Source organism: Halichoerus grypus, chromosome 3 (assembly GCF_964656455.1).
Source record: "Halichoerus grypus chromosome 3, mHalGry1.hap1.1, whole genome shotgun sequence".
Lineage (NCBI taxonomy): Eukaryota > Metazoa > Chordata > Mammalia > Carnivora > Phocidae > Halichoerus > Halichoerus grypus.
Window position 1 is genome coordinate 16,281,579 of NC_135714.1, and position 22,433 is coordinate 16,304,011.

At 37.8% G+C, this 22,433-nt stretch overlaps 2 protein-coding genes across 5 annotated transcripts in view; one reads left to right on the top strand and one right to left on the bottom strand.

Annotated features, from left to right (window-relative positions):
- The window catches only part of KCNIP4 (potassium voltage-gated channel interacting protein 4), a 1,107,245-nt gene that overhangs the window by 45,750 nt on the left and 1,039,062 nt on the right, over positions 1-22,433 (bottom strand). The gene's annotated exons all lie outside the window — the stretch shown is intronic.
- Positions 2,068-2,619, top strand: LOC118553718 (centrin-2). Its single transcript, XM_036120835.2, has one exon. It carries the CDS (start codon positions 2,080-2,082, stop codon positions 2,596-2,598), a length of 519 nt encoding a protein of 172 aa, XP_035976728.1. The 5' UTR covers positions 2,068-2,079; the 3' UTR covers positions 2,599-2,619.

Genomic DNA, 22,433 nt, shown 5'->3' on the forward strand with positions numbered 1-22,433 from the left:
CTGTGGGGCAAGAGTCTGTCATGGCTCAGCTCTGTTCTCTACTCAGGGTCTCACATTCAACATGTTAGCTGACTGGTTCTCTTGTGGACCTGGCCGTGTTCCTCCTAGCTCATTCAGATTGTTGCCAGGATTCTGTTTCTTTTGGTTGTAGGACTGAGGTCCCCATTACATGGTGGACTACCTGCTGGGTGCCTTGCTCAGTTTTCTTCTCACAAGTTCTGATTTCACTTATCTTTTAAAGGGCTCATGTGAATAGATCAGACCCACAAGGATGATCTCTGTATCTTAAGTTCAACTGATATGGGACTTTAATTACACCTGTAAAATCTCTTTAAGGCAATACCTCGATTAGTGTTTGGTTGAATAACTAGGAGACAGGAATCATGAGTGGGCCATCTTTAGAGGTCTGAAAACTACAGTCTGCTTCTTCTCAATATGAGTTGACCTCAGTTTTCATAGCAGTTTCTGTTTAAGTGTCTTTTCTATAGTAAAATTCACTACTTGGAACCCTAGTTTAACTAGATTTGAAAGGAATCCACCCTGTCAAGGCTGTGTTCAGGAGTGCACAGGACCAGCATTGACTGCAAAATTGAATATTCTTTTCATGATTGCTATGACGCAATATTGCTATGAATCGTATTCCATATGCTGAGGGGTGTCCTGTCCTTATTCTTTTCTGCTCTATATCATCAAGGTCATTATGCAGATTTTATGAATTGATTAAATCACTTTCAAATTGGCATGACATCAGCCTACTGATATTGGAAAAAGAAAACACAACTGAAAAGTAGAAAAAAATTCTACTTAAAATAATCGTGCAATGTTTCAGTTGGAAAGACTAAAACACCAATATGATGATATACACGTACATCCACCACACATATATATTTATGTATATATATATTATGATTATAAGAAGATGTATTTTTCTGCAGCTTTGCAGCAATCTTATCCTCAGTCTTCTTTTCCTGACCTACTGCATTGGCTAGATTCTGGCTCTTTGATGACTTCATTGTGCCTATCTTCTTTTGGCTTCTTATGTGAGATCATACATTTTCCTCATTGTGTAAGCCATTTTTATTTATTGGTTTTCAGTTACTTAGAGTCAAAAACACCCTAACATATGCAATGACCCTGTTGTCATTTTATTATATCTCTCAACAGAGGGGGGAAATGGAAATGAGCTCACTTTATTGTTTACTGACAAATTTGGTGGAAGTTCTGCTGGACAAAGAAGTATAATCTATGAGATTGCATATGGGTGTGTCTATGTATGTATATACAGTTGATTTGACTTGTCTAGATTGTAGAAAAATCTGTTCTAAGATATATTCAGCTTTGAGGGAATGCAGAGGGTGCAGGATGAATAAGAGTAGCAGTTAATGGGGGGCGCCTGGGTGGCTCAGTTGGTTGAGCGACTGCCTTTGGCTCAGGTCATGATCCTGGAGTCCCGGGATCAAGTCCCGCATCGGGCTCCCTGCTCAGCAGGGAGTCTGCTTCTCCCTCTGACCCTCCCCCCTCTCATGCTCTCTCTCTCTATCTCATTCTCTCTCTCAAATAAATAAATAAAATATTAAAAAAAAAAAAAGAGTAGCAGTTAATGATCACCCATGGTATGCTGGGCACTGAGCGAGCTTGTGTAGGAGATGCGTGTTCTCATTAAGTCCTTATAATAAGCAAAGGAAATAGATATTTTCTTACATGGTATGTGAGAAATGAGCTCAGAGAGGTTTAAGAAACTTCCCTAAGGTCAAGCAGATATTCAGCCATAGGACTGGGATTTGAACCCATGTTTGGCTATAAAGCTCTTTTATCTTACTAAGTTGCCTCCATGAAAGGCTGTAGAAAAGAAAAATAAACTCATGGGGAACTTTTATCCAATATTTTTCAAACCTATTAATTCACACTCAAAAAAGAAAAATCATTAATCATTTATTCAACAAATATTCCCAGGTCAGCAAGCATGGTCCCCACCCATTTGGAGCTTACAGTCCATGGGGAAGACAAGCATTCTTCAAATATTCACACAAATAAATTCATATTAAAGCCCATTAGGGCAGACAGCGGAGTCCATTGACAATGGCCTCTAACTTTAAGAAGGCAAGCATGGCATCATCTGCCCAGCAAAAAAGGATGAGTCCTAAACCAGAGCTTACTGAAGAGCAGAAACAGGAAATCCGGGAAGCTTTTGATCTCTTTGATGCTGATGGAACTGGGACCATAGATGTTAAGGAACTTAAGGTGGCAATGAGGGCACTGGGCTTTGAACCCAAGAAAGAAGAGATCAAGAAAATGATAAGTGAAATCAATAAGGAAGGGACAGGAAAAATGAACTTTAGTGACTTTTTGACTGTGATGACTCAGAAACTGTCTGAGAAAGATACCAAAGAAGAAATTCTGAAAGCTTTCAAGCTCTTCAATGATGATGAAACTGGGAAGATATCATTCAAAAATCTAAAGCGTGTGGCCAAGGAGTTGGATGAGAACCTCACTGATGAGGAGCTACAGGAAATGATCGATGAGGCTGATCGAGATGGAGATGGAGAAGCCAATGGGCAGGAGTTCCTGCGCATCATGAAAAAGACCAGCCTTTACTAAAATCAGTCTCTTCATATTTTTTTTTTTTTTAAAGATTTTATTTATTTATTTATTTGACAGAGAGAGACACAGCAAGAGAGGGAACACAAGCAGGGGGAGTGGGAGAGGGAGAAGCAGGCTTCCTGCTGAGCAGAAAGCCCGATGCGGGGCTCGATCCCAGGATCCTGGGATCACGACCTGAGCCGAAGGCAGACGCTTAACGACTGAGCCACCCAGGCGCCCCTAAAATCAGTCTCTTCATATTGTGTGAAACCTGGGTTTTGAGAACATAAACTATTTTCTCCTACTGACCTCCCTGTATAACTTTAGTAACAATCTTGAATCTCTCTTAGGTATTTTGAAAGTGTTCTTTGATATTTAAGTTCTTTGTAAGGTGACCTGCTGATTGCTTCAATTCCCCAGAGCAAAACAAAAGCACATTAGGGTGGTGAAAAGGGTCTTAAAGCTTTCACGTACCTGCATCTCTGTCTTGTATCACCTCACTCTTGTCATGGCTACCCCAGAACGACTTCTTAGACAAGCACATGTTGTATCCATGCCACCAGAAGCAGGGGGCATCTGTTATAACTGACACATGAGTGCAGCTTTCTCTTTTATAAAACCCAGTGAACTTACTCGTGCACTTGGATGTGTGTTTATGCTATTTGTTTTGTCTTAAAAATAAAGCCTTTCTTATTAAAAAAAAAAAAAAAACCACCAGGGCAAAACAGCATGAAAAATCTAACTGCTTTTCATAAATTAATTCAAATGTCACAGGTGAGGAGATGCAGGACAGTCATTTCATTTGCTTTCATGAGGAAGGTATAGGACACGGTCAAACCCAGCCCTCAAATACATCTTATATATTCCTTTCCCTCTCTTTTCTTGTTCTTAATTCTGAGAAAAGAATTCTTTGTCCCTCTTTCAGGTACTTGCTTCTCAGCAAGTTGTTGTTTAAGGAGCAGCCCTGAGTCTCTGGAGCTTGGCTACAAGTCAGAGGAATGTTTATTCTGTTTAATTAAATTCTGTTTGCTGCAAATACTTAAGAAGTCTTACCCTTCTTTGCCTCCAGTGATTCTTCAGAGGCTCTTCTCTAAAGGGGACAATTAGCAAGGGTCATTGCCAGGGAGGACAGTCCTGCCTTGACTCGCAATGCTTCTAGGTTCCCCACTGTGGGCACAGTGGCTCAGAAGGAGACTGGGGACCTACCTGGTTACTCTCAGTCAGCTGCCCAGAGAGCTTCAAAGGGGTCTACAGAGCTCAGGTGATGCGCCGGATCAGCTAGCCGGCCTCGAACATTCTGAGTGTTTTATTACAACATCAAGGCACAAGGGGGCAGCAGTGTCCTCCATGATAGCAGGAAATCTGATTTCTAGTTCATATTCTGAGAGTTCTTTCCCTAAACTTGTTATTGGTGTAAGTATGAGTAGATTTCTTTCCAGAAAGATATTTTCCCTTTATGAAAGGGGACTGTGAGCTCCTGTTCCCGAATTTGGTATGTAGAATTTCATTTTTTTTTAAGTAGGCTCCTCGCCCAGCATGGAGCCGAATGTGGGGGCTCAAACTCATGACTCTGAGATCAAGAACTGAGCTGAAACCAGGAGTCAAACACTTAACAAACTGAGCCACCCAGGCGCTCCCCAAATTAGGTATATAGGAACATTAACTATTTCAGGGAAAGGGGCCCAGAAACTATTAACTCCTCTATTCTGGATATTACAGTTGGAGTAAATCAGCCTAAAATTACAATCTCTTTTTTGTAATTGAGCCACCCCTAACTTTAGTCATTAAAAATCTGTAGGTTGTAGGTCTAAGGAAACAAGTAAATAAGCAAGACAACAACAAAAATCCCAAGTCTGAAATTCAAATAAATTTGCTTTTAAGTGCATGTGGGTTCTGAAGTCAGATTGCTTGGGTTTGCTTGGCTATATTACTGGGGAAAATTTTAAATCTTTAAAACAGAAATACTGATAATACTTATCTTGGAGTTATTATGAGGTTTAAATAATGATAACCCATATACAATGTTTAGTACAATATCTGGCATTAACTGTGATGAGGATGATTTCTATAACAGTGGGGGTGATTATTACGACCCTGTTCAGTTTTTGTTATTTTTTTAACTTAATGGAGGATGTTAGATCCTTACTAAATACTTTCTGTTTATTTAATCATAAATCAATCTTCCTTTTTCTTGTTCTAAATTGTTCTAAATTGTAGTCTCTGGAATTTGTTAGCCCCTGGCTTAAAATCCACTCATAGCACTAGTTTTGGGACTTCGAATGGGTTAACTTCTGCAAGCCTGGGTTTTCCCATCATTCATTTATTCATCAAATATTTTTGAAAACATATTATATGTCAGAGAGTGTAGTAAGTGTTGGGGATAAACAATCAACAGGACAGACGAAGCCCTCTGGGGAGTTTGGAATCTATCAGAGAAGGAACATATGAAATAAGGAGCTCCAGAGATGATCATTTTGGTAGAACAGTGGTAAGTGCTCCAGAGCAAGAATGGGAGACCAGTCTAATCCAGGAAAGGTTACAGGGAAGACCTTCTTGAAGAAGTCACACTTAAGTGACTTTTAAGCAGAGACCCCTGAAGGATGAGAAGGATGAGAAGTTCACAAGAGCTGGGGGAGAGGTCAAGGGCATATGCAAATCCTGGCATGAGTTCAAGTCATAGTGATAGTCTCAGCCCTAGTTAGTTAATTCCTGGCCCACTAGACATGTCAAGGATCAAGATCTTTACCATTCATATGATGAGGATAATATACCTGTTTTATAGGGCTCTGGAGAGAATTAAGTGATCCTTTACACAAAGTGCCCAGTAAAAGGGCAAATCACATTCTACACAATCAATATTGCTCTGTTTCTTTTTCTGTCCTACCAGAGCTGAATTTCTAACTTTGGTATATTATTTATCCAGTACATAATTATTTAGCATCTACTACAGTGTATGAGGTTCTCTGCTTAAGCTGAATAAACAGAAGAGAAAAAACAGACATGGTCTTGCTCTGGTGGAGATTTTCCACCAATCAGCTACTATGAACTCTGAAGTTCAGGTAGGTTTCTATTAGGTCAGTTTCATGGATGTTGCATTAAGGCCAGGAAATCAAGATTTTTAAGTCAGAGAAAGAGTATGAGATAGTGACTCTGGAATGACAGCATGAGATACTTTTGTATTGGAAGGAATAAGACAGTAAATAAATATAAATCAAGTGCCAACTATGTACTAGACCCTGTTCTAGGAATTAAGGATGTGGTGGTGGAATCAGGAGAGTTTTAAATGATGTAAAGGTATTTAATTTTAGCTAAGTATAGATGGAGAGACATTTGATTATGGATAAGTAAAGGGGATATCAAATTGGGTATAAAACTTGTGAATTAATGGTGACTCTTATGCCTCTGATTTTCTCCTTCTGGCAAGTAGTAGAAGAGGAAAAAGATACTGGTTGACTTCAGAGTAGGCTTTTGCTATACTGACACTATAATAGGTTAAAAAATGGTTCCCCAAAATGATATACTTACTCTAAATCCTGGAAACTGTTAATATTACCTTATATTTTAAAGATGTGATTACTTTAAGAATCTTGAGATAGGGAGATTATACTGAATTACCCAGATGGGCTCTACATACCATCACAAATGTCCTTATAAGACTGAGGCAGAGAGATTTGATTCACATGCAGAGGGGGAGGTGATGTGAAGATGAAGCAGAGAGATACTGGTCTTAAAAATTGGAGTGATGCAGGCACAAGCCAAGGAATGCTGGCACCCGCCAGAAGTTGGAAGAGGCAAGGAACAGATTTTCCCCTAGAGCCTCTGGAGAGAACTTCTTGATTTTGGCTCAGTGTTATTGATTTCAGACTTTTGGCCTCCAGACTGTGGCAGAAAAATTTCTGTTGTTTTAAGCCACCTTATTTGTGGTATTTTGTTAAGGCAGTCATAAGAAATCAACACAGGTATGATCATAGAACAAGAGTAAAGGAGCAGGAATGCTTCAGAGGTGTTTCATGTGATCAAAGCCATATGGTCTGGATTAATGTGAAGCCAGTGAGGCTATAGCAGGGATGGTGATGACAATACTCTGGTTTTTAAAGTCAGTAGCAGGAGGTAGTGGGAGACAGGGCCCAAGGCATTCAAACAGAGGGGAAGTTGTGGTTGAAAGGGAGAGACCTAATTTAAAATTTCTGGAGTGGCACACTTTTAGGTAATTATGAGGTCCAAAGTCCAAATTATGCCCATCAGAGTGAAAAGTGGAATAGAAGAGAAAATAACGACATTCAAAAAGCTTGTCAAGAAACTCTGAAGTTCAGGTAGGTTTCTATTAGGTCAGTTTCATGGATGTTGCATTAAGGCCAGGAAATCAAGATTTTTAAGTCAGAGAAAGAGTATGAGATAGTGACTCTGGAATGACAGCATGAGATACGTTGATTCTGACTCTCCCTGGCTCTGCTCTATTCTACTCTTGTCTGCTTTAGGAAGTTCCAGTCTTTCATTTCACATGATATTGGTGAGGTTCTCAATTCCAATACCCTTTGTTTTCTGAGACCACAAGGCTAGGTCAATGTTACAGGCTTGTTCAAGAACAATTCTCCATCACCCAGGTCACAGTGATTGGTTCAGGTATGTCATGTGACTAAATCCAGATCCTTTCTTGCTGGAGCTATCAGGGTTTTCTCTGGGAAAGCAGAAGAGAGAGAATCCTGATGATGATATTGTTGGAGCCCCAATCCAGCTGTGCCTGATGCTATTAATGTTTCTCTAAGTTATATGAGCCAATACAATTTTTAAAACTTTAAATTATGTTATAAGGACTAGAAATTGTGCAATAAGGCATGAAAAGAAAATACAGATTGGGAAGGAAGACATAAAACTGTCTTTGTTCTCAGATTATATGACTGTCAATGTACAAAGTCTGAAAGAATCAACCAAACAAACAATAAGCAATTATAGCAAGGTTGTAGGATATAAGGTTAATGTACAAAAGTTAACTGCTTTCCTGTATAGTAACAATGAAAAAGTGGAATTTGAAATTAAAAACACAATGTCATTTACATTACTGCATCCCAAAATGAAATATTTAGATACAAATATAATAAAATATGTACAAGTTCTAAATGAGGAAAATTGAAAAACTCTGATGAATGAAATCAAAGAATAAAGACGTGGAGAGAGATCCCTTGTTCCTGGATAGGAAGACTCAATTTTTCCAAGATGTCAGTTCTCAGCTTCATCTGTAGATTCAAAACAATCTTAGTCAAAATCCCAGGAAGCTGTTTTATGGATAGCAACAAAACTGATTCTGAAGTTTATACGGAGAGGCCCAGAATAGCCAACAGGAGGCAGAATAAAGTTGGAAGGTCGATGATCCCTGACTCCAAGACTTAATATAAAGCTACAGTAATCAAGACAGTAGGGTCTTGCTGAAAGAAAACACAACTAGAATAATGAAACAGAATAAGGAACCCAGAAATAGACCCACAAACAGTCAACTAATCTTTGACAAGGTGCAAAGGCAATACAGTGGAGCAAAGAGAGTCTCTTTAACAAATGGTGCTGGAACAACTGGAAATACACATGCAAAAGAACCACACAAAAAAAACCAACCAAACAAACAAAAAAACAAAAACGAAACTAGACACAGACCTTACAAGCTTCACAAAAACTAACTCAAAGTGGATCACAGACCTAAATGTAAAGCACAAATCTGTAAAACTCATAGAAAAGTATGGGAGAAAACATAGATGACCTTGGGTATGGTGATCTTTTTAGATACAACACCAAAGATGTGATCCCTAAAAGAAGTAATCAATAAGCTGGAATTCATTAAATTAAAAACTTCTGCTCTTAAAAATATTACTGTCAACAGAATTAGAAAATAAACCACATATTGGGGGAAAATATTTGCAAAAGACACATCTGGAAAAGGACTGCTACCTAAAACGTACAAAGAACCCTTAAAATTCAACAGTAAGAAAATAAACTGATTTAAAAATGGGCCAAAAATTGTAATGCACACTTCACCAAAAAGGATCTATATGTGCAAATAAACATATGAAGAGATGTTCCACATCCTATGTCACCAGGGAAATGCAAATTAAAATGGCAATGAGATACTGTTATGTGCCTCTTAGAATGGTCAAAATCTGGAACTCCGACAACACTAAATGCTGGTGAGGATGTGGAGCACAGAACTCTCATATATAGCTGGTGGGAATGCAAAACCATATAGCCACTTTGAAAGACAGTCTAGCAGTTCCTTACTAAACTAAACACACTCTGACCATACCATCCAACAATCATGCTCCTTGGTATTTACCCAAAGGATTTGAAAATTTATGTCCACACGAAAACTTGCAATGTTTATAGCAGCCTTATTCATAATTGCCAAAACTTGGAAGCAACTTAGACGTCCTTCGGTAGGTGAATGGACAAATAAACTGTGGTACATCCAGACAATGGAATATTATTATCAGAACTAAAAAGAAATGGGCTATCAAGCCATGAAAAGACATGGAGCAAACTTAAATGCATATTATTAAGTGAAAGAAGCCAATCTGAGAAGCCTACACACTGTATGACTCTAACTATGTGACATTCTGGAAAAGGCAAAACTATGGAAGTGGTAAAAAATCAGTGATTGGCAGACATTAGGGTGGAGATGGATGATAAATGTTGAGCACAGAGGATTCTTAGGGCAGTGAGAATAGTCTGTATTTTATTTTAATGATGGCTATGTGATTAAAATATACTTGAGCAAACCGATAGAATGTACCAAACCCACAGAATGTACAACACCAACGTGAGCCCTAAAATAAATGATAGACTTTGGGTAATTATGATGTATTCATATAGGTTCATCCTTGGTAACAAATGCACCATTTGTGTGAGTGATGCTGCTAATGAGGGATACTATGTCTGTGTCAGGGCAGAGGGTATATTTGAATCTTTGTACCTTTCTTTCAATTTTGTTGTAGACCTATAACTGCTCTAAAAAAATAAAGTCTTAAAAATACTTTGAATTAGCTGTGGTGAGCGGTGAATTGTGTAAGACTGTTGAATCACAGATCTGTACCTCTGAAACAAATAATACATTATATGTTAAAAAAAAAGAAGAAGAAGAAGATAGCAGGAGGGGAAGAATGAAGGTGGGGATATCGGAGGGGGAGATGAACCATGAGAGACGATGGACTCTGAAAAACAAACTGAGGGTTCTAGAGGGGAGGGGGGTGGGGGGGATGGGTTAGCCTGGTGATGGGTATTAAGGAGGGCACGTTCTGCATGGAGCACTGGGTGTTATATGCAAACAATGAATCATGGAACACTACATCAAAAACTAATGATGTAATGTATGGTGATTAACATAACATAATAATAAAAAAAAGAAAAAGAAAAAAAATAGTTTGAATTGGGTTTTTATTACATGTATTTCAAAATATCCTAATCTATTTCAGGTTGGTATATTTTCCCCAGCTTTTTGTTCTTTTCAGGATAGGCTACAAAGGAATAAATGTAGTCCCCGGTTTCTCTTGGTGTGTTTTGATGCTTCAGGAGATAACAATCAGATAAATGAGGGAGAGTTCATATTTTCCTTGGTTATTGTTTTAATCTCTGACCCCAGGCACAAGAGATGATATATTAGTCTATTTTATGAACTTCATTTTCACAACCAGAAGTGTTTGAGCTCTAGAGAATTATTTCAAAGACCAGCAGGAAGCTGAGATGATGTCAAAAAAAAAAGCACACACATACACAACAAATGAAACAAATTAATCTGCAAGAACATTTGAGATTTCAAGAAATTTTAATTTCACAGTTGTTCTTACTCATTCAAATCGAATCTATTTGACAAATCTCTATTAAATTCCTACTGTAAGCCAGGCACATATAAATGAATAAGATGAACAATTTGAATTAACTTTTCACTGTGGCCTAATAATTACATAATGTGATGAATTTATTTGAGAAGCAAAATGTGATAGAACACTGAACCAGAAGCACTAGGTCTACCATAAATTAGGCATAGTGAAATATAGTGTGTTGATACGAATAAATATTGAGGATTACATAAAAATAAGATTCTGTAATAATTACAATTCAGATACATCTTAATTCCTTACATTATCTGATAATTAAAAGAGGCCAGGTGTTATTATTTGGAAACCACAAAGGATCTATTCCATTAACACTTTTTTTGAGCCCCTACCTATATGTCTGGCACTGGGCTAGGCCCTGGGAATACAATTGTGAAAAAGGCAGGTCCAGTTCCTGCCCTTAGTGCCCATCAAGGGACCCTCTGAAGCATCATGGGGATTATCCATGTCACTCTTGACATTTAGTAAGTGATAAAACTCACATTTAAACATGAGTGTCCTAAAACATTACAAAGGTCTCTCCGAAATGGTCTCACTTTTATTTTACTCACCACAAAATTGAATTCCTAATTCCTGTCCAGTGTGATGTTTACATAACTGATCATTATTTCCAGAACATGAGTTTGCTTGCGTTAGAAACACTCATCATGTTCAAGTGTGTCATTTTTAATCTGGGGAAACTAGGCAAGGGGTGTCAAATGATCTGCTCAAGGAAGAATAAAATTCTCTTATTACTCTGAGCCCGTGTTTGTTCCCCTGAACCATACTGTAAAAGACAGACATCAATGAGGAAATATAAGGTTGCCAGGTTTAAAATCCTCTTTCTTTCTTCCCCAAATATACAAGTCATGATGGGAAATACGTTTTTTTATATTTGTGGTGATGAGGCTACTGAGTAGTCAAATTTAGGATGACTCATTCTATAAGACTGGAACTCTCACTGTAGAAGTACTTTGAATTATTAAAGACAAATCCATCCTTTCTTTCCTTTTTTTCCTTCCTTTTCTCCTTCATTTTTTGTACTTTCTTCCCTTCTTTCTTTGATTATTTTATTACACAATCATTTATTCTACACAGTTATTCGATACGTAGGGTGTGTGTCCTGGGCAAAAGGGATACAAACAGGAGCAGGCACGCTCCCTGTTCTCAGTGGCTCACAATCAAGTGGAGGAGAAAGATGTGTAAATGGATCATTATAAAACAGTGTGTGGTGAGTGTTAACCATCCTTCGTGGAAGGACTGTTCACTCTTTACTGGGGAAGGGATGTGTAAGTGCTGGTAGGCTGGGAAAGATTTGTGAGAAAGAAAATGCCTGAAGTCTATTTAGGGACTTAACCAGATTTTGAAATAAGCAAGGACATTCTGAGATGAGGAATGGCCACCTGCAAAGGCAAATAGTATTTTCTGTGGCTTTCCCCCACGCCTGCTCCATGGAATCAAGGGGTATATAATTAGGAAGAGAGATGCTTGGTAGAAAGAAAACACCACTGGGCTATTCTGGCATCTGTTTTGTAACTTTAAGGCAGGGCTAACAAAGCATCTTAATAACAAAGGATTAGGATGGGGGACGAGGCAGAAATAAGGCAGAGAGAATGAGCAAGGCTAGTAGGAGTTCATGATGTTGGAGACATAGATAGGACCAACTGGTGGCTGTGTTAATGCACACTGCTTTCTGTACGATTAACAACTAGCACTTTCCTTCTTTGCTTTTTCTGATACCACGCTTCTTTGACCACTGCTGCCAATCTTGGAAATGGATTAATGATTCACTTGCTTCTCAAACAGCTCTGTAGAAACCACTTCAAAAGGTGGTATAAAGCGGTATGAGTATTCTCAGATGGAGGAGCAATGCTATCCAAAAACAAACATCTGGCATGATCTCTACTGATGTATCTGGCAATTAATTCAGATCATTAGAAGTTGATTTGATAACACGTACAATTCTCAAGTTGAGTGAGACAATTTCAGAGCACAATGAGGGTAATATATTTTATTTATTTAATGTGACTTTTGGATGAGGTTGCCAAAAATGACAAGACTTGGGCTGGTTTTTCAACGAAAATAACAATAAAGGATAGAATGTAATTAGTAATTTTTAATTTTCTTCATTATGGTCTTTGATATTTTTCCATCTTTCTGTAATGAACATGAATTAGTTTTGTAGTTAGAAACACTTAACAGTGTTATTATAAAAAGAATAAAATCATCACCACCATCGGCAAACTTACCTCGGTAAGTTTCCATCATGTTCCCTTATGAAAGGTGCAAAAATTAAAAAGACTATTTCCAGGTGCCTGGGTGGCTCAGATGGTTAAGCGTCTGCCTTCGGCTCAGGTCATGATCCCAGAGTCCTGGGATCGAGTCCCGCATCGGGCTCCCTGCTCAGTGCAGAGCCTGCTTCTCCCTCTCCCTCTGCCATTCCCTCTGCTTGTGCTCTTCTGTCTATCTCTCTGTCAAATAAATAAATAAAATCTTAAAAAAAAAGTCATTAAAAAAAAAGACTATTTCCTGCTCATCTAGAACTGACACTGAGTTTCTGGTATGTGTGACCATTGGCAATTTCTTACAAGTGTTTTTTTCATACTGGGGATATAGTGGATGGACTGCAAAAAGAGGTGCCATGTGGTTGGGAGGGACAAGTATTGGACTAGAAGTCAGGAGGCCTAGATTACAGCTCTTTTATCTTTCCCTGTCTATTATATGACCTTGGACAATCTTATACTATTGAACCATCTGTTTTCTCAACTAAGGTGGGACTAATAATGCATCTTCCATCTACCAGACAGTGTGGCTAAAAAGAAGTATAAATATTTTGCAGGCCATAAGAGGTTCTACACATGTAAGTTGTTTTTAAGATCAATTACTCATAGTCCTAAATACTGCTTAGAGACTCAACATAAGGGACCTTGTTCTGGAGATCTAGTTATTGTGCAACTGGCAAAGAGGTCTTTTTGAAATTATGTTAACATATATGTGGGCAGTTTAGGTATATGTAACTGGAAATGGCTGAACTGTAATACCTGTCCTTCCTCACATTTTATATCTGGAAAGGCAGTTTTCAGGTTTCATAATAATAATGACATTTACATCTATAAATTCCCTTTCAAATGCTTACATCTTCCAAAAGATATACTATCAACAATTTCCTTTCTGACGGTTTTACTCAGAGGACAATTGTTTATTTGAACACTTTGAGTTGCTGAGAATGTTATAGAAGTATTAAATACTGTATTATATTTCTGATGCATTTTGAGGATTTTCTTTTCTGCCTACAATTTATTTTTCATTTTAGAAATTTTCTCCTGCTCTTCTCATATTGATTTTATTTTGTAGCACCATTAAGGAAGTGAAATGAAGGTAGGTAAGGGTATATCTATACTACAGGCATTTTTTCAATGCATTTATTTTAGTGTAAGACTACTTGGAAATATTAATTTGCTGCTGAAATTCTGTTTCATGTTGAATCAATAAGCACATTTTATTGATTTTTGAGCATTTTGGTCATTAATGGTTCAATGAATGTTAGCCATAATTCACCTTTAAGTTTAATGTTAAAATTGTTTAAAAATAATTTGCTTTTGTTCACAGCATAATTTGTTTTTAATAGAAATTCTCATTTGGGACTTTTTTTCATTAAAAAGCAACTGTGAGATAATTGAGTGTCTGGTTACACTTTCTTACTTAAGAAGGTTTTAATATATGGTTATATCTGAAAATGGGTTATTCTGTAAAGTGATCATTTTTCCCCTTATTTATAGGGATTTTACTACATGCTTCCTCCATGGTATTTTATTCTTCTCTGAAACACTTTTTATTTGGTATTGTGATAGCTCATTTACATATATACAAACACACACGTAATCACTAGATTGTAAGCTCTGTGGGGAAAGGAAATTTTCTCATATGACACATTCACTGCTCTATTCCCACATACAGCAAAGTGGCTAACAAGTAACATGCTAGTAAGCATTTTGAATGAATGAATGAAGGAGTCATAAACTGCAAGAGACAAGGGAAGACGTGGACATATAAATACATGAGGATATAATCCACATGACAATCCACATGAAATGTTATGTTAAAAATAAAACCCTAAAGTTTTATTTTTTTAATGTGACTTTATTTTATTTATTTAATGTGACTTTTGGATGAGGTTGCCAAATATGACAAGACTTGGACTGGTCTTTTAACGAAAATAACAATAAAGGATAGAATGTAATTAGTAATTTTTGATTTTCTTCATTGGGACCAAATATTTAAAAATATTATTCAGACCACGTCATGATTGTTGTTTTTCTATGTAACGAAGAATACCTTGGACTGCAATCAGCAAACTAGTCTTTCCACCAAAAGGAGCAGAATTTTGTCTAACCTATCATTGCAGTGAGTGAAGGAGGATGAGCAGAGAACACACAGGGCTTGTACCTCTGAAGGAAACTCAGCTCTGAGAAAACAGAGAAGGTAGTCCCAGCACAGTTGATCATGTTGGAATTCAGCATCTTATAGAGGAAACTGATGGAAAGCAAAGGCTCTAAACGATGTAGTTATAAATAGTCTATGTTTACAGAGAACTTCAAACAAGTGCAGAAGCAAAGACTATGGATCTTCGGCAAATAGTTATAAGTCTCCAATAAAAAAATAAAAAGCCCATTATGATTGTCAAGAAAAGGAAGAAGAAATACCTAGAAAATAATTCAGTAAGTAGTTAGTGAATTCAGAGCAAACACAAATGGAAAAATATATTTTCTTAGCCACACAAAGTAAAAGACTTCTAGGTGTTTAAATTAAGAGTTCCATAGTGAGAAGAAAGAAGGAGTCGATATGAGCACTTCCGTGTCATTGAGTAAAATACTTTGTTTCTATGAAGACTGTAGTTAATGAATAAGGAGCCATGCATTAAGGCCTCCCTCCATAGTGTGCATTTCATCCTCAAAGATCCCCAAGTTAAACAAGCAAACACACCTTCTACATGTGTTGTTATAGTTCTCTACTTAGACGTGGTAGACAGATCTTGTCTGTCTATTATAATTGCAAAGCTGTTGCTCAAAGGGAATAAAAGGAAGAAAGAAGCCTCCCTTCCTTGACTTCCATCCATCAAAAATACTTTAACAAGGGCTATTTCCTCTTGTTAAAAATCTTCTGCTAGAACACTACTACACCAGGTCAAGAATCACATTGGTCAGTAAATATTGACCAGATTTTGTTAAGTTTGTACAATTTCTATAGTCTAAGAAGTCTCTAACAGATCCAGAGTTCATATATTTAAAATTTGTCTTAGACAACGTAAGAGAAATAAGGAAAGTGAACACCTTCACAGACTCAAAAGAGAAAGACATTCCAGATAGAATAAAGGGAAAACAATCTTTTTTAAGGTAATGTAAGAAAACATCTTCATGTCTTCAAAGTAGTACTAACTGTAAGTGCCAGATCGCAAAAAGGGTCACAAATCCCTCTTCCCCTAAATCCATGCCCTTGGGAAGTCCCTTTCACAACTGTTTAAAGCAAAAATAGCAACGGTGTTTTTGAGTTTGTACTATATTTAAAAATAAAATGTATGAAAACAACAATACAGAAGCCAAGAATGGAGAAATATAATGTTGTAAGATTTTTTAACTATATGTGAAGAAATATAGTATCACTTTGATGACAGATTGTGATAAATTAAATGTGTGTGCTATAAACCCTAAAGCAACCACTAAACCATACAACCACTAATAACAAAAGAAAACTTGATAACAAACGGGATGGTAAATTTTATGTGTCAATGTGGCTAGACCACAGTACCCAGATATTTGGTTGAACACTATTCTAGATCTTCCTTTTTTTTAAAGTTTTATTTATTTATTTGTCAGAGAGAGAGAAAGAGAGAGAGAACACAAGTGGGGAGCGGAAGACAGAGGGAGCAGCAGGCTCCCCGCTGAGCAAGGAGCCTGATCCTGGGATCATAGCCTGAGTCAAAGGCAGATGCTTAACTGACTGAGCCACCCAGGTGTCCCTCTAGATCTTCCTTTGAAGGTTTTTTTGTTTTATTTTTTGAATGGGATTAATATTTAAGTCAGTGGACTTTGAGTAAAGCAGATTGCCTCATCCAATCAGCTGAGGCCTTAAGAAAAAGTCTGACTGCCTTTGAGATTGAGGGAATTCTGTTAGCAAACTACCTTTGAACTTAAACTTTTCCCTGGATCTCCACCTTTCCAGCCTACCCTGCAGATTTTGGACTTGCTAGCCTCCACAGTTGTGTGAGCTAATTCCTTGAAATCTTTTTCTTTCTTTCTTTCTTTCTTTTTCTTTCTTTCTTTCTTTCTTTCTTTCTTTCTTTCTTTCTTTCTTTCTATTTCTTTCTTCTTTCTTTTTCTTTCTTTCTTTCTTTCTTTCTTTCTTTCTTTCTTTCTTTCTTTCTTTCTTTTTCTTTCTTTCTTTCTTTTTCTTTCTTTTTCTTTCTTTCTTTTTCTTTCTTTCTTTTTCTTTCTTTCTTTCTTTCTTCTTTCTTTTTCTTTCTCTTTCTTCCTTCCTTCTTTCCTTCCTTCCTTCCTTCCTTCCTTCCTTCCTTCCTTCCTTCCTTCCTTCCTTCCTTTCTCTCTCTCTCTCTCTCTGTCTCTCTCTCTCTAAATACACACACACACACACACACACACACACCCATTGGTTCTGTTTTTCTTTTTTCTTTTTTTTTAAAGATTTTATTTATTTATTTGACAGAGAGAGACACAGCGAGAGAAGGAACACAAGCAAGGGGAGTGGGAGAGGGAGGGGGAGAAGCAGGCTTCCCGCAGAGCAGGGAGCCCAATGTGGGGCTCGATCCCAGGACCCTGGGATCATGACCTGAGCTGAAGGCAGACGCTTAATGACTGAGCCACCCAGGTGCCCCTGATTCTGTTTTTCTAAAGAACCCTAACTAATACAACTAATAAGCCAAAAAAGGAGATAACTTAAATAATAAAATTACTGAATTTATACAAAAGGATCATAAAAAGAGAGACTTCCTTTTATCTTCTGTGAAAGGAGCATCAGTAATTACTCAGTGTGGCTATGAAAATCAAGTCATACAGATCTATTAAAATGGTTAAAGCCTTTAGCACTAAATAATGCAGCAATTCTTAAAAATATTTTTTTCATTACTATCAGTAGCTATGTCCTAGTTGACATTCTAATTTTTCAAATCTACCCGTTTCCTATGATTATTCTCAATAATGCAGTCTTTCTCTGAGTCATAGCTTTAGAATTCTTGGCTCAGTGACTCAAGCAGCATGTCTAATTCCTCAAATTTGAGAGAAGTTTTTGATGTAGAGTAAATAAGAAAGATGGAAGTGATTTAGAATTTACAATCCCTAAAGGTTTAGGGCCCCAAACCAAAATGGTTTTAAGTGAATGTATAAAATGCATAAAACAGGCCCAGTGAGTAGTAATAGATGAGAATAATCTATGTTGCATCATAGGTTGGTTTTCCAAATAGCAAACTTCTGAATAAATAGCTATTTTAATAACATTTGTGTTCAAAGAATGCAACACTTTGTGCAAATGCAAAATTCTGAAATCAACAAGTTCTGTATTTCCCATTTCTCATGGGCAGGCCATGAGATGACCTCTACTGCTCTAATATAGAAGATATGAAGGCAGGCCCTCCCACCCTAGCTGGCTCTGTTGTGTAATAATGTTTCCTTTTGCCAACACTTAACCATGAATATAAAAATTCAATTTTGGTGATACAAGCTGAAAAAGGCTCCAGTGTCACTGGATTTTTCTAAGGGGATATTTTCTGGTTTTGTCTACATTTGTATTCCACTCATTTAATGGAGGGAGGTAATAGGATTTTTCTATTTGCTCTAGATGCTATTTCAGAAGTACATAGATGCAAGGTTAGACAATACATTTTAAAAGGCCACAAAGGGAAAACAAAGTGATCTATTATTGGTTTTGAACCCTAAGGTCTTCCAACATAAGAGTCAAGCATGCCTGGGAACGTCAAATGGTACCTTCAGAGTAGTGTGTGCCTAGAACCTACTGTAGCTGAGTCTTCCACAGTATGGTAGAAAGCATTCTAGTGTGGCTCCCACAATTTTCTGCCCCTTTGTGTGCATGCCCATGTGTGAATTTGATGGACTTTACTCTGTGATTAGGTAACATTATATGGTACAGTTGACCAGTTAACCATAACATTGGAAAACTATCTGGGTGGGCCTGAACTCATCATTTGAGCCCTTTAAAAGCAGAGAGCTTTCTCTGGCCGATTGAAGAAAAATAAGCCAGAAATGGGAAGCAGAAAAAGTTAGATTCACCATTTCTGGCTTAAAGAGGGAGGGAGCTACATGGCAAGGGATGTCTGCAGTCTTCCAGCTGCTGAGAGCAGTCTGTCCTTGTCAGTCAGCAAGGGGACAGAAACTCACTGATGTAGCCACAAGGAACTGAAATCTGCCAACAGCAAGAATTGGCTTGGAAGTGGATTCTCCCATAGAGAAAATAACTCGGCCTGGCTGACACCTGGATTTTGGCTTTGTGATTTTCTTAGCAGAGAACACAGACTTGCTACGCTGGATTTCTAAGGCACACAAATGTCAGTTAATAAATGGGTATTGTTTTTAGCTCCTAAACTTGTGATAATTTGTTATGCAATAATAGAAAACTAATACACATGACTTGGATCTCACCCAAAGCATTTTTGATCATTATTTTATATTCATTAGTTCGTTTGTTCATCTATTCATTCATTTCTGAATGCATTCATTAAGTGCCAACCTAGTGCCAGGCTCTAAGCTTTGTCAGGAGTTTCAAACTTACAAGGCAATTTAATGACCCAAATCCTGAAGACTATGTTATTAGGATCCTGGAATGTGATCTCATCCACTCTCTCCAAACATGATCATATACAGATAGTGTGAACACTCTGCAAGTTGGGACACCTGAAAACAGTTCAATATGTAGTTTTGTGGCTCACTTAGCAAGTGTGGTGGGCCTAATAAAAAGCCAGAAGTACTGACCATATGTAACAAATGAAGGCAGTAGATGGCAATATTTCAGCCTAATTATTTTGGCTGTCCTCGCAGACTTACTGAAATTGCCTCATACTTTTCCAGATAGCCAATGATTATCATGCCTGGAAGTTCCAAACACAGTGTCCCAGGCCAATTAATTATTATTACTATTTTTTTTTTTTTCCTGCAGAGGTGGGGAAGCAAGCAGGAGCCTGCCTAGAGACTGCCTTCAGATCATTCTTCCAGCTGTGCCAAGGTCCACTCCATCCCTTATGCAAATCACATGCCTTTGGGGAAATGAAATCCCTGGCCTACTCTGGGTTTTCTTATTAGACTAGGGAGAGCAAATTAACACACCTCAGCTCAATGTAAAGCTTTATTCCTGAGCAAGAGAAAAACTTTGGTGGTCCAAGGCCAGATATTTCATAGCATCTGTAGGTACCTGAAGAGACAGGGTACAAATTGATTCCTGCACTTATACATTGCTAATCATTGTACCCTGGCTTTTCTGGAAAACATGGAATGTCTCCTCTTTCTTTTTCTTTCCTTGCCTGCTCTGTCTTCCTTCTCTCTCTTTTCCATTCTTTCTTTCCTCTTCCCCTCCCTCCCTCCCCCACTCCCTCCTTTCCTTCCTTTCTTCCTTCCTTCCCCCATAACTCTTCCTCGCCCCCTCCCTCCCTCCCTCCTCCTTGACTACTCTCTTTCTCCATCTCTTTCTCATTTCTTTTTTCACTTTTAATTATCCCAAATTCTAGTTCTGATCTTCTTCTCCCTTCTTTAGAGGTAACCAACATTTTATGTTTGCTCTGTATCCTTCCAGGCCACTAATTTAATGTCATTTAATTTATATATTCCTGTAGAAAATATAAAACATTGCAGACAATAATAGTGTTGGTTGGGTAGGATGTGGACCAACAGAACATTTATGTCCTGCCACTGGGTGTACACTGCCACCATCTCTTTGGGAACCACTCCAACCTACCATATAAAATGTGCAAACACCAAGAGCCCGAATATCTTTTTTTTCCTTGGGCAGATATTCTAGATGTAATCTTACTTATGTGCACCAAGAGAGATGTACAAGAATTTTCAAAGCAGCCTAAGTCACAAAAGCAAAATGTTGGAAACAACTCACATGTTCATTGACACAAAGATGACTACACAATTTTGGTCTGCTGATTTGATAGAATACCATACGGCAGAGAAAATTAATGCATTGCTTCACACATACATTCATTCCTAGAGCTCCTGTAACAAGGTACCATGAACTGGGTGGCTTCAAATAACATAGTTCTGCAGTCTGGAAGTCCAAAATCAAGGGCGATGCTCACTCTGAAGGCACCAGGGACAAACTATAACATGTCTCTCTGAGCTACTGGTAGTCTCAGACATTCCTTAGCTCATAGATGGTTGTCTTCCCCCTGTGTTGGTTTTTCCCATGGACTTCTCCCTGTCTTTGTGTCCAAATGTCCCTTTTATATAAGAACACTGGCCCTCATCTTAACATGACCCTATTTCTTTTTTTTAAAGATTTATTTATTTGAGAGAGAGAAATAAGGAGAGACAGAGTGTGCATGCACACAAGTAGGGGGAGGAGCGGTGGGAGATGGAGGAGAGAAGCAGACTCCCCACTGAGCACAGAGCCCTGATGGGGGGGTTGAACCCAGGACCCTGAGATCATGACCTGAGCTGAAATCAATAGTCCAACGCTCATCCAACTGAGCCACCCAGGCACTCTAACATGACCCTATTTCTAAACAAGGTTACCTTCTGCAGCATTTGAGGTTAGAACTTCAACATATGAATTGTGGGGTGGGGGCACAATTCAACTCATAACAATGCATGTATATGGATCAATATCACAAGTATAATATTAAGCAAAAGTGAAAATTACATAAGAATATAGACAATATGATTCTACTTACATAATGTTTCAACTATACACATTGAGAAACTATAAAGAAAATGGGGGGGAGAATAGTCATCACACAATCTAGCACAGTGTTTACCTGTGGTGTGAGGTGGGGGAAGGGCCTGGAGAAGGGCAGTCAGGGTGGTGCCCTCTCCTAAGCCAGATGCTGGGTAAAGGGGTATTTATTGTATTACTATTATTCATTAAATTGTACACATGTTATAGATACTCTTTTTAAGACATCTTTCATAATAAAATGATGAGGGGAGAAAAAGAATCTCAAATAAAATATGTAGTTTTGTTTTTGTGGTTTCTTCATAAATTATCATAATGCATACATTCTGAAACTTGCTATTTTTAATTAAAACTTTTGGATCATACATGTATCCACACAGAGATCTAGGTCATTTATTTTCTAGGTTGTGTATTTGTCTATTTTTCCTATTCATGGACATTCCCAATGTCCCAATTTTTCCCTCTTACAATTTTGAAGGTTTTAATGATGAATTTTCTTTGAGTAACAAGTTCTTCCAGAGGCCTGGCAATGACTTCCATCAGTCACTTAAGTTAGTTTTTCTATGACTCAGTTTCTTTTTTTGAAAATTAGAGCAATCTATACCTTCAACGCCATCCCAATCAAAATTCCAATGACATTTTTCAAAGTGCTGGAACAAACAATCCTAAAATTTGTATGGAATCAGAAAAGACCCCAAATCACCAAGGAAATGTTGAAAAAGATAAACAAAGCTGGGGGTATCACGTTGCCTGATTTCAAGCTATATTACAAAGCTGTGATCACCAAGACAGCATGGTACTGGCACAAAAACATACATATAGACCAATGAAACAGAATAGAGAGCCCAGATATTGCCCCCCAACTCTACAGTCAAATAATCTTTGACAAAGCAGGAAAAAATATGCAATGGAAAAAAGACAGTCTCTTCAATAAATGGTGCTGGGAAAATTGGACGGCTATATACAGAAGAATGAAACTCGACCATTCTCTAACACCATACACAAAGATAAACTCAAAATGGATGAAAGACCTCAATGTGAGACAGGAATCCATCAAAATCCTAGAGGAGAACATAGGCAGTA

What these genes read in the sequence shown, in the direction of transcription:
- LOC118553718 (XM_036120835.2), top strand. Translation starts at nt 2,080, where the DNA reads ATGGCCTCTAACTTTAAGAAGGCAAGCATGGCATCATCTGCCCAGCAA.